Source organism: Euprymna scolopes, chromosome 20 (genome assembly GCF_053919585.1).
Source record: "Euprymna scolopes isolate OS-2025 chromosome 20, ASM5391958v1, whole genome shotgun sequence".
Lineage (NCBI taxonomy): Eukaryota > Metazoa > Mollusca > Cephalopoda > Sepiida > Sepiolidae > Euprymna > Euprymna scolopes.
Genome location: NC_136501.1, coordinates 31,983,762 through 32,011,260, shown reverse-complemented (window position 1 = coordinate 32,011,260; position 27,499 = coordinate 31,983,762). Strand labels below are relative to the sequence as shown.

The window sequence follows — 27,499 nt, the reverse complement described above, 5'->3', positions numbered from 1 at the left end:
TGTAAAGATGAATTTAAAAGTGATATTATAATTTTAATTTTTTTTTTTTTTTTTTTTTTAAGATGTGGATTGGTTATTCATATTATTTGGATTCTTCGGGCTAATGTTCTCATCTTGATTGTTGTTTGCACAATGTTTTGGTCCATGTAACCTCCGACATTCTTTATGTGTATCTGGTCGAACTTGGCAATCTGCACAGAATTTCCAATGGAACGCGTTATTTAACGCACTCAAAATACAATCGAGAATTACTTCGGACTACTACCCGGTCATGGTTGATGGAACAAGAGCATGCTACCCTTCTGTGGATTAAATAAAGTGTTCCATTAAAAATTCTTTACAGATTCCCGAGTTCAACAGAAACATTTCCAAGTTCGACAAGATACACCTGAAGGTTGGAGGTTACTTCCATCGAAACATTGTAAAAATATGACTCAAGATGAGACCAATAGTCTGAAGAATATAAATACTTCAAATAAAATAGGGCGTTTTGACTTTTCTCTTAGTGCAAGAAATGGGCCCAACTTTCACATTTTAGATTCTATAGAAATTCCCTTAAAACTTGAATAAGTTGATTAAAAAAATAAGGGGAGGGGGCAAAATATTTGAAAAATGCCGTTCTTAATCGATAATAATCTAAAGGTTTAAATAAAGGAAATGGCAGAACTTAGTGGGGGTGGAGGGGCATATATATCTAACAGGAAAAGAAAAAAAAAAAAACATATTCAACAAGCAAATAGAATTTCAATTGTTTATTTATGGTTTCATTTTGTTTTTGTTTTTGTCAGGAGGTTTGTCCACCTACCGCTCAAAATATCAGATGGACTATGAATTTGGTATGCAACTTGAAGAGCATCAACCACCTCCACTACTTCCGGTTGAAGAGATAAACGAATCTGACCAGCTGATACCTGCCGATGAGAAAGAATTGAATTCTTGGTCTGAATCTTCGAGTTCAGACATATTATTTTAGCAAGATCCATCACAAAAAAAAAAAGAACATTCACGTTACAACTCCTCCAATAATTATCGATTTATTATTATCTACTCTAATTGTATTAGTACTTGTATTTTTTTTTTAATTCTGAATCGATTATTCATGATTCAAATTTTTTGTTTGTTTGTTTTACTATGCCTTTGATTATTTAAATTTTCAATTGATTTTGGTATCGCATTTTATGACCAATTTTTTGTGTGGTACTTGATCTTTTGATGAACTCCCAAGTCCTCAATGTCTTCTTGCTCTTTCTCTCTCTTTCTACTATCAAATATTGAATTGGGTGCTTGTGCAAAATGGTAGATTTTGAAACAAACGCATTTCAGATGAAAACATTATTACACACATGTCATGTCGTAATTAACTTAAATTATAAAAAATTACGAAAATAATTTTTTTTTTTCTGTAATTTTTGGAATTTATACAAATTATGACATGACGCATAAGTATGTAATGATGTTTCCATTTGAAATGTGTTTGTTTCAAAATTCACTGTTCTGCACAAGCACCTGGAATTGTTCAGCAAATTCGTAAGATTTTTTTTTTAACAATTTCTAATCTTTGACTTTGCTTTGTGCCATACAATTTTTGTGTGTATATTATGAAGTTTGTTTGGCATATATATTCTCTCTCTCTCTCTCTCTCTTTTATTTTTATATTCCCCCCACCGATTCTTCAAAATTGTACAAATCTCAAAGTAAACTAACAAAATTATGAATAGAAATTGAGCAATATATATATATATATATATATATATATATATATATATATTCTCTTTTTCCAACCATTCTGTATAAAAACTGAAAGAACTTATACAAGAGAGACATGTTATAAAGAAAAAAGAAATCTATCTTTTGACCTTATTTCCTTTCATATGGTCCTTCTCCTCCGGTGGTATCCGTTTTTTTTTTTTTCTGCATCCCAAAATTAGTTAAATCCTTTAGTCATCTGTGGAGCAATGGTACTACTGTTGTTGCAAATTTTTCTATTTCTACATCCTGTATAACCCCACAAAGTCGAGTGTATGTATGAATCAAGTATTAAAAAAAACAACAAAAAAACTTGATTATTTAAAAATTACTTTTTTTTTTTCATCAGCTGATTTTTATTGCAGATTCAATATTTCTGACGTAAACTCTACTTCTCAAATTAGCTTTGTATTCAGTTTTATTTTTCGTTTTTTTTGTTTTTTGTTTGTTTTTTTTTCGTGGATTTTGACACTGTTTTTGTTCAAGAACTTTGGGATATATTTCCCGTTGTCTACGGATGTTTCCAAATTTTTAACGTGTCTTATTTTAACCTCATTGCTGTCTATTTTTCTTTTTTTTTTCTCATAGATTAAGACACATAATATCTCCATCTGGCAAAATGAACATCAAATAAAAATTGTATTTTAAATTTTAAATTTGTTTGATTTTAAAATTTTGAAACAAATTGAAGAAGTCATCTTTAAAATTGTTATCGATATTTCTTTTTTACATTGAATGTGTTTTTTTGGGTTTAGAAATTTACAAAACTGTCCATTTTAGTTTACTTGATTAGCAGAGTGTAACCAAGTGAGGTGATCAACTATCACAAGCAACATTTTCCATATCAAAATACATTAATACTCATTCAATTTTGATAGTTAAAAAAAAAAAAAAACTATTTTTATTTTTCAGGTCTTCTGTTTTATTTTCATTTTTGATAAAATTGACCGAAGGCATCCAATGATCACATGACTCGTATTTATGTAAAATTAGAAATTATCCAAACTAACTGAAATGAAATAGATACATTATAATTTTCAGGCATGGTCAAGATTGCTGCAAGATGTTTTAATAATACTTTAAAAAAACAACATAAAATCATTCATATCACAATTTTCGGGCACTGTCAAGATTACCACCAAATGTTTTAATACTTTTTTCATCTTGAAATTTTAACTCGAAATGGTTCCTCATTTAATATTAAAAAAAAAAAAACAATATAAAACCATTCTTATCTGTATTCATTTTATTCAGTTTGGTAGTTGGTTTTTACAGAAACATGAGTCACGTGACCCACCGACGGCCATCGGATACCCTCAGTCAATTTTATCTTATTTTTTATTACTTAATGCATAGCTTTATTTAATGTATAATTTTAGCAATTATTATCATTTTTGTTTTTTCTTTAATTTTTGTTGACTAAATCACACTTATGCATATGGCAAAGACAGAACCAGTTTCAGTAATCCATAATTGAAAAAAAAAAAAATGTATAAAATTCACTAAACTCTTCCAAGAACGGGATTTCTTTGTTTCATTTATTTATTTCATCAACAATTGTAAATTGATTTTACTCTTCTCTACTCTCAATAACAATTTTTCTACCATTTAAACTTGAGTTAAAAAAACAAAAAGAAACAAAACGTTTTTATACATTTTATCTTTTTAAAACCGTAATAAGTCACTTTCTACCATTTTCCTGCACTTTTTTTTCGATATATCTTTAATGTGAAAACGAACTTAGAAAATTAGTTAAGCAACCATCTTTTCTCTGTTGAGCCTAATTCATGGCATATAACCTCCTCTTCCATCTCTTACGCTTTTAAAATTTCACATCCAACGTTGATCTAAGATTTTGTTCCAAATTCTTTACGATCGAATTAACTGTGTTTGACAAATCGATTCATTTTTTTTTTTTTTTAAATTCAAGAAGTATCAGACATTCTAACAGTTGAACTATATTAAGACGATTCTACTTCCAAATTCTGTACAGAAATTGCTGACAAATATTTTAAGGGATCAATTTTTTTTTTTTCCGTCTGACCTCTCTGACCCCAACCAAAAAAGTATTTGACAACTTTTTTTTTTTTTTTTTCTGATTTTGACTCTTGAGGGTTTTTATTTGTTTTTTGTTTTTGTTTTTCACATTTGTCTGTAAAGCTAATTTCCTTGCTTTCACTTGTCATCTGCTGCATCAAAACAAATGCAATTTTCCTCATTGTTGTATTGTCGCTTCACTTGCCCACGTGTACTGTTTCTCTTGAAGGCTTCTTTACAATAATCGTGGAAGAATTTGGTAATGATTATTCTGGTCAGTTTGACTTAACTCCTGCCACCCAACAACAACAAATACTTTTCTGTGAACCTTTGGAGTTTTAACTACAAATGAAACCAGCATTTCTTCTCTTGTGCTAAAATTCAATGTGGATTAAAAAGCTTTTAAGGAAGCAATAATAACAAATCTTTGCTCCCCCTCCCCTTCCTGCTTATTATGGCGATTGGAGTGGATTGTCTTTTTCACCCTGACACATGCTGCATATTTTATTAACATTGTTGAGCTTTTTTCTGTAAAATGCTTAAATTGGAAGAAAAAAAAAAAGACAAAAAGACAAATCATTTAAAAAAAAAATGTTTGGTATTGAATCTTTAAATAAACTTTAACAATTCTTTAGCTTAGACTCGTTTTTTTTTTTTTTTTTAAATCATATTGAACTGCTGAATTTATTTGAGTTCGCTTTTCAGTTATTCATTTCAATGTTGGATTTTTCATTTTATTTTTATTTATTTTTTTGTACGCATATTTATTTATTTCTTCGTATTGATCTGCACAAAAAACAAGTAAAAAAAAAAAGCAACAACTTGAAGCATGTACTTTTGTCGTATTTTTCTGAAATTTCTGAGACAAGAAATTTTAATCTGACAACATTTACTTTTGGACTTTTGTCATATTTTTGAATGCTGCAATGTTTCGGTCAGATCTCTTTTCGAAAATTTTGAAATGATTCAAAATTTCCAGTTATATGATACTTTCATAACTGACATTATGACATGACATTAGTCTGATTGTTAATTATATTTACTATTTCTGTACATATCTTTAAAAAAAAAAAAAGGTAAGAAACAAAATAAAATGCTTTCAACATTTTATTTTCCCATGAAATAACAACTCTTGCAGATCAGCCATTTTTTAAGTACTAAATGAAACCCACTTTTCTTGTACTAATGTTCATTTTATGTGCAAAATTAACTTATGCAAATTGATACGTATGCAGTATAAGAACCGTGCTATCGTCAGAATTGTCAAGACAGTATACAGAAAAGACCAGAAGGTGTCAAATAAAAGTTTATTTGGTGGGGGTGGGGTGGGGGGAGTCCACACAAATGCGGGACAATTTTTTCAGTGAAAAATATATTTCTATCAGTACGAAGCTAATTCAATGAAAAACTCATTGAAAAATGAAAACAATAATCTTGTATAGTTATTGGATAATTTTTACAAACTTTTAGAAAATTAAAATAAAGAGAAAAAAAACATTAATTCTAAAGTAAGTTGCGTGAATAAATATTTATTTTTTGAATAACAAACAACTGATAGCAAACAAAAAAAATTTTAATGATTTTTTTTTTCTTTTATGGTTTTTTATATTTTTGTTTAAATCTGGATAAATATTTAGATTTTTTATAATAAAACAATGATAGACAACAATTTTTTTTTATTATTATTAGGGTTAAGGCACTTAGCATTTAAGCACCTTCCAACATTTTCCATAAACCATCTGGACAATTTTGACAATTGCACAATTCTTAAACTGTATAAGTACCCCCAAATTATTCATTGAATTTAGAAATTCCTAGTGTTCTTTTTGTATTTTCTTTTTTTTCTTTATTATTTAGTATATATACACATATATATGTATATATTATCTGGTTAAATGTTGTACATATGATTTTGTTGATTTAAAAATAAATGGGAAGATTCCCTTATTCATAATAGAACCAAAATAATTTCCTCTTTGTCTTTACAATCAGAAGAGATTCATCCCATCAGATGAACATGGAATTTCCTAAAGAAAATCATGTCTTAAATTTTCCATCATTTCTCAATTCGATATTGTTGCTGTAAAGTTCTATTTTGTTCATTTAGTTTTTGACTCCTCAGCCTTTTTTTTTTTTTTGTCTCCTAATTATTTTTTTTTTTGCTTTCGCTTTTTTTATTGTTGATAAATTTTTAAGACCTTCAAGATTCACTCAATTAAAAAATAAAATTTTACATTTTTTCTTTTTTTTTTGAAAGGTAAAATTGCAAGAGTCTCTTACAACTCTTAAAATATGAAATCAAATTCAAAATAAAAATTTAGTTCATTTGAAAGAATGGATTTAAAATTCGAAAGGCAGAGAGATACTGCCTACTGGGAACCCTTAAAAGACAGTAATAAAAACCCAGAGCAAAAGACAATGTTTTCATAATTTGACAAAATTGTTTTTGTTTGTTTTTGTAAAAACATATATTATCATTAAATCTTACAAAATTGATGAAGAGAAACCAAATGTGTTTAAAATCGAATTTTTATTGACAGTAAAAAAAGCAATAAAAATTGGATTTTTGTTAAATTTTACAAACGAACGTGTTTCACTGCAAAAAAAAAAAAAACTGTCACCCTTAAAATAACTATTGAAATTTGAATCCAATTTCAAACTCATATTAGGAACTAACTTGAACTCCAACATTACCCAGGAACTAATGAGAATCCTGTGTTTCTACTCTCAACCTTGAACGATTATATTATCGTTTTTATCTTTAATTTAGAAATTAAAAATTAATATATCATAATTACTCTTGATGGATAGCCATCGCAAATGTTACCCTCCAATACTCCAAAAAACCATCTGGATGCAGAATTATTGTATTCTTGTATTCTTTATAAAATTTTACTTAAGAAAAGTTTGATCTTAGTACAGGGTGACCCCCAAAAAAACAGAGACATTCAATTGTTTTTCTGAGCATTTTACAGTCAATGGAGAAAAGGCCCAAGACCCTAGTGTTTTGATGTAATAAACTAGTTGTGATCAAAGTTTCATTTCATTCGGACAGAACACTAAGAAACGGGGCCTAATTAGAGTTGGAGCCCGTTTTTTGGGGTCACCCTAAATGTCTTTGTTTTTAATTGCATCCCTGGTATTATAGATTGTAGGAATTAATGATAGAACACTGATGACTCCAGATGGAATCAGAGGGAAATATGAATGCTTTCTTAAAATTCTGGAAAAAATGTAGTCCCTGTTAAAACTAATTTGAATTTTGGTGGAATTCCCCATATCTTTATAATTTACATGCCAGTGATGGAATGAAAAGATCATATTCTAAAAATCGTGTAAATTGATGAAGTAGTTTTATTTTTATATATAAAGAAAATTATTTCTAAACAATTTTAAGTGATTAATGGAAAATCGTAGGCATTACAAGGCTGATCTTGCGAATTTGAATTATTGAGTTATCTGTTTCTTCAAGATGGTAACACAAGACAGTTTCTTCTCGCTTACGCATAAAATTTGAATTTCTTAGTTAAAAACAAACTTTCTGTAACAGACAAACAAACAAAACTTTCTTTATATATATATATATATATATATATATATATATATATATATATATATATATATATATATACATGAGAGAGAGATAAAAAAAAACAAAAAAACAAGTTATATGTCCATCAACATTTCGTCTTCATTTTAAAACTGCTGGATGAATTTTTTTTTTTCTTCAATTTATTCATCCAGAAGAAGTCTTTGAATAAAGATGAAACATTGATGCAACTTGGTTTGTTCCTTTTTCATCTCTCTATCTCATTGAATACTGTTGCCATTATTCTCATCATATATATACTAAAATATAAGATCTATTCTGAATGATTCATTGTAAAGGATCTATTGAAAAGAAAAATGCTGTTTCACCCATCACAGGGCCCGGAAGGATGCGGGGGTTCATACCTTCTCTTACGATTGTTGAGTGAATAGTAAAGGCAAATAAATCTGATAAAATTTTAACTCTATCGTTAATGATATACAATGTAATAACACTGGCACACCAACTCTCGTTAGATCACTGAAGTTAAGCAAAGTTGAGCTTGGTCAGTACCAGCTGAGTGACTATTCAGGGATATGGTGCTGTATGTGAGAGGATGGTAATGCCTCCTTTCAAAAAAATAAATAAATAAAAAAAATAAATAAATAAAGTTACTGTCATCTTGAATATATATGTGACTGAGAACCGCTTCTAGATTTAATATTCGCTAGAGATTTCCTCTGTTGAAGGAAGCCGGCACCCCCACCCCTAATGTCACATGAGGTGCCCACGCACTTTAAAATTTTGGAGAAAAATATATCAGATTTTGCAAGTACCTAAATGTACTTAAAAGGAAAAACAAATTGATCACTCATACCAGCAAGTCTATTGAAGTATGTAATTAGAAAATTTTAACGTTACTAAATTGTAAATTTTTTTTTTTGTCTGACCTTTTTTCTTTGTTTTGTATTAGATGCGTTCGTTACATTTCAATGTTATATCCAAACATGATTGGATCCTTTGAAGAAGGCTGTAGGAAAAATAAAAAAAAGGAAAAAAAAAAAAACGGCCAAACACATACACAAGTTAAGTATAATTTACTACTTAACAACTATTCCCCCAAACAATCTATATATAAAAATCTATATATAAAAAATATAACACATTTCATGTTTGTATGTGTGTTATCACCTTTCACACATATCTTAACAATGAGATCATCCGATCAGCAAAGATGTCGATCTGTGATTAATTTGATGTCGTTAAAGCAAAAAATTCAGAGTTTACCCATTTTAAAATGAATTGTTCCAAAATCAAATTGTCGGCCCCAGTTAAATAAAAACAGTCTAATTTTAACTGCATTTTAAAAAATTAGATTCATGTTATTAGTTTGAAGAACATTAAGTTGACGATTAATTCTTATGGCAAGAAAAAAGAGAATATTTATTGTTTTAAAAAGAATTAAATTGTTACAATTTTGAACAAATTTTCCAAAAATAAACATTTCCATTTAAAAGCGAAATCCATCTTGTTTTGTTTTTTTTTGCTGCTGCTGCTGCAAAAAAACAAAAAACAAAACGCAATAAAATATTCCATTTTAATGTGTCTTTTTCATATCACACAGAATTGCATAATTTTATTTGTTAAAAAAGCAGTTCCATGTATTTGATCATCTTTTTTTTTAAAAAGAGACAAATTCGTTTCATTTCTTTAATGGATACTAGAAGATGTACCAGGCGTTGCCCGGCATCAAACATAATGTTGAATTCCTTTAAAAAACAAAATGAAAACAAAAATGGATGAAACTGAGACATGTGCATGCGAGTATTATGTTTTTTTTTTTTTTTCTAAACTGTTTACTTCTTGTAAGTAAAAAAAAAAATATACTCGAACTGAAATCGAAAACAAAACCTAAAAACAATGAGTCAAGTACGATAACCATTAGACCAGTTTGCCACGATCTTTAAAAAGTGTTTTCAAACCTTGTTAAACAGTTGACAAACATAAAAATCCGATGATCCCACTCAAGTATCAATTTTCCAATTTTTACCCCTTAGCAGCCCTTTTTTTTTTTTTTCAGATGAAAACCGATTAAAGTTTTCCACATGTCTGAATATCCTATATACCAAATTTCAAGTCTTTAGATAAAAAAATTCATTGAATATATAGGTTGAGAAGTGTCCTCACACACAAACATTCTCACTTTTATAGATATACTAGATTTAGCTGACAATCACAGTTGTTTATGGAAGAGAAAAGGTGATTTTCTTAATAGTATCAACCCTACCAGACATTTATTATTTCAAAAGGAATTTTATTAAGAATAAATTATACAGATTGATGTAGAAACTATTGTGGAATTTACACAGAGATTGTTAGTAAATGCTTATTGAAGAAATCTGATTGCATCATATTACTAATTTGCATAGCAGTAGTTATGCCGATAGATCGACCAATCAGAAACGACCTAATGGGAAGACCATATGTAGATGATTTTCAGATTCAAGGTATAAACTATTTGCTTGGCATGGGCTTATATCAGAATGGACTAGGCATTTACTTCTGTTTCACCACAGGAAGATCTGACACAAGATCAGAAAGTAGGGCAAGACAAGCAGCACTCCTAAAGGAGTTCTTTGGCCTTTTAAAAACTGCCTGGGTATTTCCCAGTAGAGGCGCATCAGGCAGTAAGCAATAAACTTATTTCACCCAAAAGACAGAAGGCAACAACCTGGGAGGGTGGACCTTCTAAGACTATCCTGAACCATGCCTCAGCCCAAGAGATGCAAGATTATTCCGTACTTAAAATAGCTGATTCTGTCAGACTGTGTCGAGGACGTATCTTTGACTTGTGTAAATATAACCTACTTGGACTGTGCCAGGTGGTTCTGTTTGGTCTCAGGAAGCCATCCTCACAGGCATTACCTCCTCCCAAAGGAGGAAGGGTTTATTGTTGATTATATGAAGTGTCTTTGCTGAAAAATGCCAATGGGATCGCTCATAGCAAGGTAAATTTCACATCCATACTGTGTTCCCTTTTTGAGGGAGCTGGATTTAAAGTAATATTTTTGTTATTTTCTGAATACAAAAAAAAAAAAAAAATTAAAAAAACTGGAGAAATCAAGGATGGCTATTCGATAAAAATTTATTTCAATTTGAAAATGCTGATTTCCAGAATTTAAAAAAAAAGTATTTATTTCAACATTTAAAAGATGCATTTTTCGATGCAACAATGAAATATTGTGACAATAATGTGATCGAAATGCATTTACAAACCAAAGCGTTGAGGTTTTTGATGAAATCATTAAACAAACATTGAACAACGCTAATCCATAATAAAATCCTGTTTTCTTAGTGATCAAAATTTGTTTAAGAATTTTTTTTTTTTTTTTTAGTTGATAATTTGTATTATTTGCACTACTGTTCTCGTCTCTAGATGTTAATCTTGCATTTCGGTCGATTCTCTTAAGATCACCAAAGTTAAGCAACGTTCAGTCTGGTCAGTACCAGATGAGTGATCAATTTGGGAATTCCAGGTGCTGTATGTAGGAAGACATCGACACTTCTCTGCAAGAAACCTAACATCGTCATCTCCCCTAATGAGGATATACATGCAATTGGGGAATGCTCCCATGGAATTTCCTCCTTTAGAGGAAGCCGATTAAACCTGCATATGGTTAGTGCCGTTTCCATTTTTTTCCATTTTTGTCGATGTAACCTATAACCTTCTTTAGTTGCATCTTGTCGAATTCAGGAATCTGTTCAGAATTTTTATTTATTATTTAGTTGGAGATTTAGTACAGAATTCTAAGTTCAACAAGATTCAGCAAGATGCGCTGAAAGAAGATAGAAAGTTAGATTAGCTGAAACGTTACGAGAATAAAATCCAGGATAAGAAGAGTATTTCGAATAATACTGATTATAACTTGTTACAACGTCAGATGCCGTGGATTATAAATTATTGTTTAATTCACATTTTAACAAATGAACGTCAGGTTAACATTATTAAAAAAAAAATGTATGGAACAGAATTATGCAATTCTATGTGATGTAAAAAAAGGCACATTAAAATGTAATTTTTAATTGCTTCATTGCGAAAAAAAAAAAAAAAGTAGAAACAAGATGGATTTCACTTTTAAATGCAACAATTAAGTTTTGGCAAATTTGTTTGTTTCTCTTGGCTTCATTATTTTTTTTTATTTTTATTTATTTTTTTAACTGTTTTTCCATCCCAAACAATGCACAGTGCTACTTGGACATAAGAAGCTACTATTAAGTCCCAAATCTGCAGGGACACAATGTAGGGAGTTGAGCAGCAAGATGTCTTCTCATATTACATTGCATGTCAATACAGTCAGAGAATCATGAAGGAATTCCAAAGTCTAGCAGTTTTGACAAAAAGAAACTATTAGAATAAAAAGCTTTTTGGAATTTAGGGATCTCTACAGTGTAGAGGTGGAACTTTGCTGTTTGTTGAGTTAGTCGGGTGGGGGGGGTATTTATGTTGAGGGAGTACAAGTGCTTCAGGTTCGATAGAGCACACTTCATTAAAATACTTGTAGAACAGGCATAGGAATATAGCTTTTTGGCGATGGGACAGGAGTTGAAGTTTGGTTATTGTACGGAATCTATTAGGTTGAAAACTTTTTTCTTTTTGTTTTTTTTTGTACCCTGGCTAAGAGTGACAGACTTGTGGCAGATGCATCAGCCCAGACATATGCGAATGGTGGTGTTGTGAAGATATAGGATACTCTCTGGAGTGCGTAATTTCTTTTAGCACAGTTAGATTGCTTGGATTTTCTGTCTCTTATATGTGTGCACATATATAGAGAAATAAAAAGGAACAAACCTAGTTATATGTTCATCAACGATTCGTCTTTATTTCAAGACTTCCAAAGGAAATATTGCTGATCACATAACTTGTTTTGTTCCTTTTATTTTATTTCTCTATTTTGTCGGAATACTATTTCCATTATTCTCATCACATATATGTGTGTGTGTGTGTGTGTGTGTGTTGGGGTGATTAATCAGAATCTGAAAAATTGTAACTTCTTGGGATAACTTTATTGGAAAAAAAAATGTCTAATTTCTGATTCCTAAAACGATTCTAAAATTTTTTTTTTTCAACTTAAGTTTTTATTCTTGGTACTAATTATAAACTGATAAATATTTATTGATTTTTTTTTTTTAACAACAACAAAAAAATTTATAGATCAGAATGACGAATTTAGGTAAAAATGGCACTAATGGATGAATAAGAAAAATGCCACAAGTAAAAAATAAAGATGTAAACCTCAAAATGAGTTTCTAAAATCTTGGATACAATATATCAACAAAAAACATTAAAAAGTTTGTCGAATGAAAAGGAAAATTATTTCTGCATTTAAATGTAGATGATAATTTTCTAAATTATCACCTAAAACATTTTACTTTGTATTTTCCTGGGTAATAACACGATTTTAGAACGGGGAATTTAGCACAGAATCGATAATTGTATTGGAATCTGGGGAAAATATTGCAATCGTCTCATCACTAATATAATTTATGTGTGTGTGTGTGTGTGTGTGTGTATATATATAGTTTTTTTATTTTGTTATTTTTTAGAGGTGGCGAACTTAATTTTAAATAAATCACAGAAAAATATTTTTATATAAAAATTTGTGGTTTATTCCAAAGATTAATTTTTTGCATTTGTAATTTAAATACAAATTTTCGGCATATTGCTCCAACAGCCCACATATATGGCGTTATCTAGAAGTCTAATTTTCACAAACTCTACACATTAAATTTAGCTCTGTTTCGGCAATAAAACGTTCAATGTTGTCTTTCAAGTGGTCTGTTGTGTCTGGTTTATCAACGTAGACATGGAACTTGACATATTCCCCCCCCCCCTCACACACACACAGAAAATAATCTAATGGGGTTAAATCACACAAACAGGGTGTACAATGGATAGGTCCATTTCATAAAATATCAATATCATCTTGATTAGGTCGATCAAGATCCTCTGACAGCAGCTTTAATTTTCATTTTTATGATGATTTATTTATTTTCTTTTTTGTTACTCTTTTTCATCTAAAACAAGGCATGTTGCTACTTGGATGTGAATGGCTACTACTGTGTGGGGAGTTGAGTAGGGAGATGTCTGTTCATATTACATTGAGACTTCTGCAGGTTAGTACAGTCAGGAAAGCAGAAAATAGGGAGGGAATTCCAAAGTCTAGCAGTCCAAGGGGAAAAAACTATTAGAGTAGTTTCCAACATCTAGAGACCTCAACAGTGAAGGGGTGGGATTTTGCTGCTTGTCAGGTTAGTCAAGAGTATGTACGTTGAGGGGACATATGTGCTATGAGTTCATCAGAGCACATTCCATTAAAGTACTTGTAAAAGAGACACAGGGATGCAACATTGCGGCGATGGGACAGAGGTTGGAGTTTGGTTGATAGTGCGGGACCCATTAGGTTGAAGGCTCTTTCCTGGACCGTGTCTAAGAGCGAGAAACTCGTGGTAGATGTATTAGTCCAGACATGGCAACAATACTTCATGCATGGGTGAATAGTGGCTTTGTAGAGATATAGGATACTCTCGGGTGTGAGCAATTTTCTATCACAGTCCAGCTAAAAGTAAAAAAATACAAAACAAAGATCCACAAAGTTGGTATTTTTTTTTTTTTATCAGTGTTACCCAGGATAAATGATATCTAAAATTATGAACAAAATTATTCATTCTCTGATGGTCAACTGGGGTGGGTGGGTGGTGGATTGGGTTTTGTCAAAGGTGGGGGTGGGTTTTCAGTGTTATTATGTACTAATTTGGAAAGAAAATGCAAACAAATTCCATGATGAATTTGTTATATAAAGGAGGGTTGTATGTATGTGTGTATGTCTAGCTAGAATAGAATGGTGTGGTCAAAGAAAAAAAAGAGGATTGGGGAGAGGGAGGGGCAAAACAAGGGAGGGGGTGGAGAAAGATAGAAATGTTACTTTTGCTCTGGGCAATGCTAGATAACCTTGCTAGTAAAATAATAGAAGGCAATTAGTGGTTGAGTCATTCAATGCTGATGATATGTGTGCTATTGACTGTATTGATTTGAAGGTGTGAAAATCATCTTTTCATTCTTTTGGATATATCTTTCAATGAAAACAACAAAACTTAAAACAAAATTGTATTCACTTAATTAAACCGAATTTCAATATCTCATCTAAGAATTTTTTTCTGGACTCTTCATAGAACGAGGAGTCTTTATGACCCCTTATTTCTCAGATCTTGCATGACACATGAATTTATTAAAGTTTTAGTACAAACCGAATTTCTCTAGTGCTAATGCTACTAGATCAGGCTGTCGGAAGATATTGGCTTCCTAACCAAAATAAGCACCAAACTCAGTCATGTTCTGCATAGTCAAAAACGAAAACAACACTTTTCTTTTACTAAGCAATCGAACCAAACATTGTGAATTTGAAGAGATAAAGAATTTGAAATATAAAAACTTTTTTTCAAAATTACTGCATTCAGCATTAAAGAACCCCAAAAAAGAGTTGATATGCCATAAAACAAAAAAGATTGATATGCTGTAAAAAAAAATTATTAATATGCCGTAAAACAAAAATGATATGCTGTAAAAAAAAAAAAAAAAAAAAAAAGATTGATATGGCGTAAAACCAAAACAACCAAACCCAAACTGATTTTCACTTCATTCTTCAAATCTCTCCGATGTTGTGAAGCTATGCTCACCAAATAACTGTTTCTTTTTCATACGGTGTTCTAACTGACCCTAGAGTCATCCTCTTTTAATCATCTTAAATACAAAGTAGTACCAGCAGAACTATTTATATATTTCAATTCAAAAGTGCAAACTGCCAAGGAATATGCAATAAATAAGTTGATAAGAGGGTGATGTAGTTTATGGTATAATCGCATTAATACCGCAAAGTTAAGCAACATTGAACCTGGTCAGTACCAACTGGGTGAACACTTGGAAATACCAGAAGCTAGGAGGACATCAATAACTCCCTGCAAAAATCAACATAGTCATCTCCTCTGACCATGAAATACATGCGACCGATGACGGCTTGTGAATTTGATATTTCCTATGAATGCTATTTCATTGTTTTCATCGATGTAGTTTGCTTGACGCTGTGTTTGTAATATTTTCTGAAAGGCTGTTAACAATGCGGAAAAATTCCTGGTTGTTAGGAGTGATTTAAAAGTAAGTCGGGGGGGGGGGGTTATAATGTAATTTTTTATCATACATTCTTTAGGAATTGTCATAAATGATTGTATTGGATTGATTAATCGAGAATTAAAAAGATCAGAACTCTTTGAGGTGATGATATCAGAACCGGAAAAAAATTTATGCCAAAAATGATTTTAAAATTTTTATTTTTTTTATTTGTGTCTTCCTATTTAAAACTTAATTTTCCATTTATTAATGATGAAATGATAAATATTTATTGATTTTTAAATTATCAGTTAAACTAAAATTCATAGAGATCGAACCCACAAGTGTATTTGTGCATTTGGGAAAATACATGTACATATTTCATACATTTTGCAGTAACAAGACAACCCCTTCTCACATACACACATAAAAGAAAACGACTCTATAATATTTATGTATTTGCGGACTATTATCCTTATCTATATAGTTGTTGTTTCACAACGTTTCAGCCTATCCCTCTGGCCTTCATCAGGTTGTTAATCGCAACAAGATAGAAATGCTGAATTTTCTACTGTATCTTCAGCAATTACTGCCTTCCATAGTTGTTGTCATATCACCACATTTGCCCAACTAATCCTCTGGCCGATTTTGGGTAGGATTGAAACTGCTATCTTCAAACAATACTCACCTTGAACTGTAGGGATTCAATGCCTCTATCCACTGAGCCACCCAAAAAAAATAAAAATAATAAACTCTATAATAATCGAAATATGGAATTTAGATTAGAATCGATAATTGTATCGGAATCTTTATTTTAGGATCTTCTTCCCAGCTCTGAAGGAACGGTTGGCACATTTGTTGTATTCAGAAACAAGGATTGAGAGTTTGTTAAAAAAAAAAGATGTTTTCACTGACTGCTGTAGGTTTAAATTTATCAAAATAATTTATAAATTTGTAGAATTTAATCGAAAAATAAAATTGTGAATTTGAGTTTCGTCTATAAAAATCTAATTGAATTTAATCATATTGAAAAATAATCTACAAATAGTTTTTATATTTTCTTTAAAATCTAACTAAATATTTTGGTGTGATTTTTAGGAACTACTAAACCAGGGGCGACAACTCTCATAATCATAATTATTTTAATTGTACTTATGGATTGTGGTTAGTTATTGGATTTTATGGTATGTCGACCATTATTGGGTCATTTTATGCTTAAACCATACATGTTTTGTGCATAATAGGTGTGTGTATATACAATATATATATATATATATATATATATATATATATATAGTCATTTGTTTTGTAGAAATATAGTTTGTTATAAATAAATAGATAGACCAAATACTCTGTAGACTGACTCAAAAGATGATTGCTCTACTATGATGAGAGAAGGATGATAATGGCTGTCCAAGATCAAGGCTTGATGACCAATACTTTTAAGATGAGTCGTCTCAGCCTTTTGGGTATGTGTAAGTGTAGTATCTGTTCTAATACTACACTTCATCATTTTTGTCCTTGGTCAGTGAAGGAGAAATCCTTCTAGATTAAAGCAATTTATTTTTTTGTTCCAATCCAGAGTTTTCTTTTTTTTAGGGGGTGGCTGGATTTTCTCCACTTTAAAAACCAACATTACGTCTAACTCTGCTTTTTGTGGGGAGGCAAGTAAATAGGAACCCAGAGATGTGATTTTAACTGATCGAACAATGTTGGGTCGGAAGGGACACAAGAGTACTGGTAAAGATGTGATATGACTCTACATTCACTACAAACTCCCAAATTGGAGCTTCACTATACAGTTTTGTATCATACCTAAGTAAGGTTAGGAAATAAAGTAAGCAAACAAAAATAATGTTAGAAAAGTCCGGGAAACGTGAACTCAGAGTGGTGAGGTAGGGTACTTCTTTTCCAAAAGTTTTATGCCCAGAAGATGTTTGATTTAACCGCGACAGGCACGACGACTCTGGATCAGAGTATACCAGAGAGTAATGGCAGCTAAGAAGTAAATCCCACACTTCCCAAAGTCACCAAATTAAGGGCCTCACCGCTGCATGCAATTTACAGTCAAGCAGCAAAATTCCACCTCTTCACTATAGATATGCCGGAAAGCCTTCTACTGTAATAGTTTCTTCCTCCCTGAACTGCTAAACTTTGGAACTCCCTCCATGTCTCCTGCTTTTCTGACTTTATTGACATGTAGAAATTTAAAACGTAATACAAACAAATATCTTCTCACTTCACAACTCCCTACTTAGTGTGCCCCTGTAGATATGGTCCCAAATAGTTGCCCCCTTACACCCAAGTTGCAATATGCCTTGATTGGGTTGAATACGAGTATAAAGAAAAAGATACCCAAGTTTTGTACTCATGGAAATATCACATTGGTAAGATATTACACAAAGTAACAGCGGTAATAGCAATAGTATGTATATATCAAGTCAAATTTGGAGGGAAGGGAAAAGTTCAACAAGTCATATAAAAAAATAGTTAAAAGATGTGTATGTCTATATATCGTCCGAATGTTTGTTCAATTTGACTTCCATCCTAGATATGATTAGATATCATAACTACCTCTAGTAGACTTTTCCACAGATAGGAGATGTCGCTTTTCTTCTAATAAGGCAAAAGCACCCATTTTACATCATATTGTCATTATGATACCTCAAGACCTGTTATTAACTTCTACATCAGAACAAAGCCCATGCAGACATCACAAGAAACTATTTCACCGCCAATTTCGATTGAATCAGGGGAGAGGTGCTTCCTCAATCAGGATCCCTGGACTTCAGAATAAACTTTCAAGAGAGGTAATAAATGCACCAACAACACAAGAATTCAAGGTGAATTTGGACAGGTGCTGAGCTACTATGTTCTCTTAAGTTTCAATTTCTACAATCATATCTACAGGATAATTGAAGTACAGTAGAACCCCCGAGATACGGCATTAAAAATTATTAACCAAAATACAGTACAGTATATAATACACATGTATATAATCAAATAGCATTATAAATAACACCGTAAAGGGTGGGGACAAATACTGTAACCAGTGTCCGTAAAAAAAAATGTGTTCCACATTGTAACCTGAAAAAAACGTATCCTAGGGCCACCGTATCGCACGGTTCTACTGTATGATTGTTTTATTTATTTTTTTTTTTTTCCAAATAAATTGAATACATTTTGCGGAGACCATATTTTGGTGCTAGAGTGAAAAATTCCTCAAAAGGCATATTTAAATTCCGGTTGATTTCTTTTCTGTCAGAATCGCATTCTTTGCTGCTCAAAGTAAGTGCAATGATCCAAAGATCAGTTTCCATGATGATTGTTTAAGATTTTACTTAATAAAATGGACTTATAATGCCTATAATTATAATATAATAATATAAAATTACTTGAGAAAATGGGTTTATAATGCCTATAATTATGTAAAATTGCTTAATAACATGAGCTTATTATGCCTATAAGTGAAGACGTTTATATTTCGTTAAAAATTTACATTTTTTTTTTTTCTTCCACGTTTTGCATGTTTTACACGAATTATCAATCGGAAAAAATGCATACAGCCTTATAGGAAATACAATGAGTTATTTCTTAGTCATTCTTGTTGGAAGTATGGGGAAAGCTTGATAGATGAAATGTCGAAAGTAATGACAGTAGGTTGCCTTCTCTAAGTAAACACTTGTTATACATTTGGGTCTAATGTCAGATCTGTAACGTCTTTCATTTTCGGTAATTCAGCTTATTCAATAGATACAGTTTCCCCTGTTCCCAATCGGGTTTTGAGTCCTCAAACTGTTTTGTAGTTTTTGCACATATACATATTTATCAGTCACCACTGGTCTCGACTTTTCGTAAGCTCCAACTTCTCGTGAGCCATTTTACAGATTAATTTTTAATTACACTATGGTCATTCAATATATATATATATATATATATATATATAAGTGACTGCATGTATGAAACGGTCTCTTTATCAATATTTGGTTTACAGACATAAAACTTGATATATAGGGGGGTTCAGGCGTGTGGAACAAATTCAATTTAGTTTTTAGCCAGTAAAAATAGCTGCTAAGAGGTAAAAATTGAAACTTGCCAGATGTAAGTCCTCTTCTATGCATGCACAAATATACATTTGTACATTAAACTGCATTAATTTTTAATGTCTTCATACGCATGTGGACTTAGCTCAGATGGTAGCAATAAATGTTGGAGAACTAAATATGTTGGTTTCGATTTTAGCTGATGGCACCCAAATTATTATTTTTTTTTTTGTTAACTTTCGAAATCACTATTATATATTGGGTACAATATAATAATCAATAGAGAATTTGACTCTATAAATAAGAAATATGAAATCTGTATAAATTAAAATATCATATTTAAGCATATTTTTATGACTGGGCAACGATGGGTGCATGTTAGTGTGTGTATATATATATATATATATATATATATATATATATATATATATATATCATATTTATTTTTAAACATTATGAATAAAACGACTAAAGAGGTTAGCTAACCAATTTCAAACCTCACTCAACAAAGTTAAATAGATGTATGGTTAAGATGTGTGTGTGTGTGTGTGTGTATATATATATATATACACACACACACACACATTCAAATCAAATATGACAGCATAAGAAGAGGTCTCTACATGTGCTTTGAATTCAATCGTTCCTTTGTTTATTGGGGGTAAAGTATCTATAAACACTGCAGTAGAAAAGTGTATTTTTATTCTTATGCTTTTGCGAATTTAAAGTGTCACCATATCCTTTTTATCAAAATTTTTATTCACCATATTCTTATTCGTTCCGAGATAAAAAAGATTTTTAAAAAGTAATAAATTTCCAACCATTTTCCAAGAAACATACATTCGTCTCTGATAAGTTGTTTGATGGGATTCTGCTAGAAATGTAAGACGTACTTCAAAAAAATATGAACAAATATTATGAAGGATGATTAAATACATCTTTTGGTTTTAGAATGATAGCTAATGATATATATATAAACTTCCTTTAATGTAAACGAATATAATAAAATGACAAAAATCATACTTACGGACAACATTAACTGTTAATGCATATGTATTTTGTTTACTTAAATTTTAACATTTCAAAAAATATTCTAAATCTCTTGTCAAGACAATTTTTTGTTAGGTCCATCTGATGATGCAAAAGCGATAACTCTGTAGAATAAAAACTTTTTTTAAGTATATAAATTTATTATAATCTACAAAGTTTCGTTTAAGAAAACTTTTCCCTTTCAGTATATTGCATATATATATATTACCATCTTCCAGTGTGTAGGTTCTGAGTGCCCTGTTTCTTTGAATCGAGTACTTGAAAGGAGGGCATCAAAGATTAAGCGTTTATTTAGCATTTCTATTCGCATCAGTTTACCTTGGCAGCTAGTTAGAACGCTGGTAATAAAGAGCACTATTGCAAGCTTATAATTTAAAAAAAAAAAAAGATGAATAATAATCATTTGTAAATTATGAGGAATAAATGTCAAGCTTTGTGACGTATTATAAATATTTTTCTATGCTATGACAGTAATAGATGTTTATAAAGTCCTGTAACATTTTTTTTTAATTATATGATACGTTTTTTGTTTGTTTTTTTTACATTTTCTTTTTTCTTCCTCCCTCTTTTTTTAAAATAAAAATTTCAACTATTATCGTCTTCAAGACGAAAATATACTTAAATTGCTGACAGTATTAATATTTACCTTTGAGCAGTATATATTTTCAATTGTTAATGTATATTTTGTTTTTGACTGAGATTTTTAAATGTATTTGGAAAGTAAAATTTCAGACATGTTCGAGATTGACCTGGTAGCGACGCAAGGGAGATAACTCTATTAAATATGGATTTTTATTTTTAGTACAATTCATTGTAATTGACAAAGTTTCAGTTAGAAAAATGAGTCAATATTGTTATTGAAATAAATACAAAAATTTCTGTGCTTCCAAAAATACCTGGATTCTTCAGGTTTTATCTACTCTCCCCACTGGCTTTCATCTTGCCGCTTTTTGGATTCCAAACTATTGTATATAAACTGGTCTCAAGTCTTCCTTCAAATAATTTCCATTGTATCCAGGAAAAAGGGAATTATTTATTTATTATGACTCTTTGGGTATATCTTATTTTAAGCAATAATCACATGACAACTTTTAATTTTTTAAAAATGTGCGCGCACACACACACACACACACACACACACATATTGCAATTTCAAATGTTTCATAAGATAAAGCACATAAAAAAATTGGCCTGGTAAATCCATTATGTTACAATTATTTCTGAATGCATTTGATTTATTAAGAATTTTCTTTTATAAAAATCGCTCCGGACAAGGCATGAAGCTATCTATATAAGCTGATAACAAAAAATAATAATACTTCAAGGTCAAAAACTAGTCAACAGTAAGTGTTAGATGAATTCTGAACTAGAAAGCAATAATTCTTTTTTGTCAAAAACATTGTTCATGGAATGTGAAGACTAAAGAACAAAATAATATTATTTCACTTCACATCAAATAACACTACAGTGTGCAGCTTCTTGCAATTATTTAAACTAATTTGCAAAACTGACAGAGTTCATCTTTGTGGTATTCATCATGAAATATTTACAGTCTCTTTTTTTTTTTTCTTATAAATTCATAAATGATAAAAGTGCAATCTAAAGTTTAGCAACCATAATAAACAACTAAAAGGCCATATGTCTTTATCAGGGTAAACAGTTTACTCACAGGTTTTAACATGTATCTAACCCTAAAATTATTTACTTGTAACTCCCAGGACTGCATGAATCCTAAAATACAAGAGTTAAAGTTCTCTCTATCTCTCTCACTCCCTCTCTCACCACAAAACCTCTCAAATTGGGTCTTCAAGTTGATTTAGAAGTTGTTGATAAAAGTTCTGAATTTTTTAGATGAGGGCTGATTGATTTTATTACTTATATCGATCGGACTATTGTTCTCATCTCGACTGTTATTTATGCAACGTTTTAATAGCATTTGGGAGCCTCTAATGATAGAAAAAAACAAACATTGTACACCCTTAAAATTTTGGTGATAAAAGGGAGATAATCCCCTATCAATCTTTATTAGAGTTGCCTCCCTTTGTCAACCAATTTTTTCACAAATTCGAAACTAAAACCATAAAACAGAGGTTAACTCACAGAATAAGAAAATATCTACTGATTTAGTAACTTTTTTTCTTTTCTTTTCCAAATAACAACCAATATGCCTGAAGATGGTTGAAAGACAATCCAACCGAAACGTTGCACAAATAACACTGAAGATGAGAACAATAGTTCGATCAGTACACGTAATCTAAACAGAAAGCAATAATTCTTTTTGTCATAAAAATTGCTCGTGGAATGTGAAGACTAGAGAACGAAATAAGGAAACGATGGTTATAAGACTGCGTATAATCAATTTTTTAATTTTCCATAAATTGCTAAATTTCAAATTCCAGGAAGCACCGAAAGGATTAATTGCTAATTGCGAATTACTGTACCTGATAACTTAATAAAATTTTGTCCCAACTCAAATACTGTATTAATGAAAAAATTTGAATGGGGTTGTTTTTCATAAAATTTGGTTACTGGTTTTTATCACTATAACAAGTATGTATTCCCGCAAATTAGAATTTTATTTAGTCTATTTAGTGTGGAGTGTAATTTCAAAAACACTGACAATCCATTTTCAGTATCACTTGAATTAACACATCTGGAAAATGGCTGCTTCATACCAGTATGTATGTATGTATGTATGTACATATAATATATATATATATATATATATATATATATATTATCAGACCAAAAATCATTATCAAGACTAAATCCAAGAACATTTTACTTGTGTGTGTATATATATATATATATATATATATATATATACACACACAAGTAAAATGTTCTTGGATTTAGTCTTGATAATGTAGGCTCTCTGAAAAGAGTCCCTGCTGAAACATGTATGCACATATGTAGCCAATAAGGTTTGTGTAAATAAATCTATATATATATAATTAGAAAATTATCCCTTACGATGTCAGATTAGCGTGTTTATAATGCAATGGAAGTAACTCTTCAAAAAATGAAAAACTATATTAAATTGATTGTTAAAAAAATTTTGTATTACAGTATTCTTTTTAACCATAACCAGGTCGAGGGTCACACTCGATCCAATGATGTAAGGTTTGTAAATGTATCTGGTGTGGTTTTCAGCTTTTATGGACACGTATATACACGACTTTCTTTTATATAATATTACATTGCTATTTAAATATTAGGACAAAAAGGGACTCTTTTACATAAAAAGTTGATCAGGAAAAAAAACCCTTGACGAATTTTATTACTGTTGACCTCTAAAGATTGATATTAGTAAAAAAAAAAAAATGTACCCATAATTTGTGCTGAAAAAGAATATATCAAATTGTAGGGTGTATCTTGCGTAGTTTCTGACTTTTATAGCTGTACATACAAGCACATAAACAAACAGACAACTGTCCTGTATTTCAGTGCTTCTCAACTTTTTTTCTGTCGTGACCCATTTTCAGCATCAAAAGAAACCTCAGACCCAAATAACCTCTAATAAAAATTTCGAGTAACATGGAAATATTTTTTATTAACATAAAAACATGTAGTAAAAATGCCAATGGCTAAACAAGTCTTTCTGTTCAAGGTTAATGGAGCTATACTACAGTGATTTCATAAATCTACATCCGTATAAAAAAAAAGACAGAATTTCAACCCTCATATATTTTCCATGGGCCCACTCTAGGTCTGAATGAAAGTTCAGACCTATTTTAAAAATGTTGAGAAATGCTGATTTATATGATAAATTATTCCAAATAAAATTACTTATCCTGCAAAATATGTCTTCACATTTGCATATCTGTATCTTCTGGGTTTTGCTTGCTTTGTTTTTTTTGTTTGTCTTTTTTTTTTTTTTTTTTTCAGTTTGTCCATTTGTTGAATTCAAAGCAGATGTGGAGACCCACTTCTTATGCTGCCATATTTGATTTCTATATCTCAACCAAAATCCACTTAATCGATTTAACTTTGTTGAATGAGATTAACTGATTAACTACAAAAGGTTTTTGCACGACACATATTTATTTGTTTTTGTAATTTTCAATCAAACTTTTACTGACAGTTTTCAGTGGATTCTTGCCAATATTTTCAGTCTGATGCAAAACTTCTTTTTCTATGTGAAATTCTTTGATTAAAAACTTGTTACTGATTTTCTTTTTCGTATTCAAAGAATGAAGACACATTCTCCCTCCTTATCCTTTCCGATGTAAAATTAAACTTGTTATTAATAATTATTGCTTTCCTTAATACCTGATCAGAAAAATTCAAAGAAAAAAAGGAGGTGGAGGAGGATGAGGCGGTTATGCAAGAGAAAATGGTTGCTTTGTCTCTTGTAAAATCTATTTTAGAAATTAGTTTTTATATTATGAACCAAATTAGGAATAAAAAGCCAGTGTCATTGAACTTATTTGAAATCAAATTTGCTTTTCCTTTAAAATAGCCAACTAAAATATGGTTCAGTCATTTTTTTTCTTCCATTTAAAAATGTTACTATTGTATTATAGATTTGTTGAATGATATACCCATTTTGATTCTTGATATGTCTGCACTTTGAATGAAATTCTTTATATTTTGTGATTGTTTGTGCACATATATGCATTATATATAATATATATATATACATACACACATACACACACACACACGTTTTATATATATATATATATATATATATATATATATATATATATATATATTAGTCATAAACTTAACAATTTAACATAATAAAAAAAGAAAACTAAAATTTGTTTGACTGATTTGAGAAAAAACATAGAAATAAAAATTATTTGTGCTAATACATATATGAATTGTATATAATATACGTGCACAAATATATATATATATATATATATATACATGCGCATGCACATTTACATATATATCCACACATATGCATTCATATTTATAGAGAAATAAAAAGGAACAAACTGAGTTATGTGTTCGTCAACGTTTCATCTTTATTTTGAGACTTCCTCTGGATGAAATAAAATAAATAAAGACGAAACGTTGACGAACACATAACTCGGTTTGTTCCTTTTTATTTCTCTATTTTTTTGGAATACTATTTCCATTGTTCTCATCATACATACATACATACATACATACATAGTTATAAAATTGACAATTCAACATAATGAAAAAAGGGAAAATTAAAAACTGTTTCATGACATTTTTTTTTTTTAGAAAAACATAGAAATAAAATTTTTTTTAAATATATGGAAAGAATGTTTTCAATTTTTTTTGCCGAAAACGAGTGATAGATATCAAAATTCAAAATATGTTTTGCGTGTTTGAAAGGAAATGATTGTTGTTTTTTTGTTTGTTTGTTTTTTTTTAATATCAATGTTTTTTGGGTTTTTTTACATTCATTCCCAACAAAACATTGGCAATTGATATTTAAAAAAAATGTATTTCATAGAAGTACTAAAAATTTTGAATTGTAATGATTTGCTTCTTCTTTTTTTTTTCGTAAAAAAATAATTAAAAATATTCTTTCTGAGTCATAGACTTACCACATATTTCAAATTTTAACTTCAATATTTGCTCTGAATTAGTCATCTTGAGAAAGTCTTTAAAAAATAAAGACTAAACGCTGATGAACATGTACACAATTTTCACTTTTTTTTTTTCTTACATATATGTGTGTGTGTGTGTGTATGCTTATATATATGTATATATAAGCATATATAGAATGTGTGTGTGTGTGTATATATATATATATATATATATATATATATGTACATACATACTTGTATAATATATGCATAATGTGTATATAAAAACATGTATAATGTGTGCATATATATACACGTGATGTGTATATATATATAAATATGTATAATGTGTGTGTATATTTATATATACATACATATATATGTATATAATGTGTATACATACATACGTGTGTGTGTGTATATATATATACGTGTGTGTATATATATATATATATATATATATATAGTAGCAAAAGTACCCGTCGTTAACTGGGTTCAAAAACAGCCTACAGAAAATGGATTCTGATTTATGAAAGTATGATAGGTTATGAAAAGGAAGGGTTGCAAAGAGATAGTTTCGAATTTTGGGGTATCAAAACCAAAGCAAAATATGATGAAAGTAAAAATAAAATAGATAAACCCCATAATTTATTATACCATACCTGTTCACACTGAAACACTTATCACAATATTCTGTGGATCTATATTAAAAAACCTTGTTAAACTTTGTGACATATTTCCATTCTATGGAGGTCAGGTGCAAACGAACACCCCATAATTTTATTATGCCATATTTCTTCAAACTGAAACATAATTATCAAAGTATACTTACGCAGATAGATATGAAAAGTTTTTATTAAAGTTTGTGCCTATTTCCATTCTATGGAGGCCAGGCGCGAACGCAGACCCCACAATTTTATTATACCATCCCTATTTAAGTTAAAACATACTTATCAAAGTATTATTATGTACATCTATATTAAAAACACTTGTAAACGTTTTTTTTTTTTTAATTTTTACATTTATTTCCATACTTTGTGGACCAGGCGCGAACGCAGACCCCACAATTTTAATGAACTGCCGTTCTGCCACATCAAACATACCCATTCCTGTGTCTCGATACATCTCCTATCATTATATGTAATCAGGTTTTTAAAATAGTTAACCATATAGGAGCCTATTCGTGACCAGATACACACACACACACACACACACACACACACACACACACACACACATTCAGCTTTATATTATAGATATAAACACGTGTGTATTATATAAAAATGTGTTTAAGGATAATGGGGCAGTTTATTGTGGATTCCACTTGGAGTGGTTGGGAGTTGTTCTATAGCCCTGGCAAAAGAAAAAAAAAAAATTAGGCTTGTATGTGACATTGTTGGTAAATGTGACACAGTTA

At 30.2% G+C, this 27,499-nt stretch overlaps 1 protein-coding gene across 4 annotated transcripts in view; it reads left to right on the top strand.

The window, feature by feature from the left end:
• LOC145241384 (uncharacterized) overlaps nt 1-27,407 on the top strand; it is a 366,249-nt gene extending 338,842 nt beyond the window's left edge. For all 4 annotated transcript variants that reach the window (XM_080104301.1, XM_080104300.1, XM_080104303.1 and 1 more), the window contains one exon: nt 789-27,407. Coding sequence is in view for 2 of the 4 variants with exons in the window: in XM_080104300.1 (XP_079960426.1) it covers nt 789-973 (185 nt within the window). In the remaining 2 variants the exon portion in view is untranslated. The remainder of the gene's footprint in view (nt 1-788) is intronic.
• The last annotated feature ends 92 nt before the right edge of the window (nt 27,408-27,499 follow it).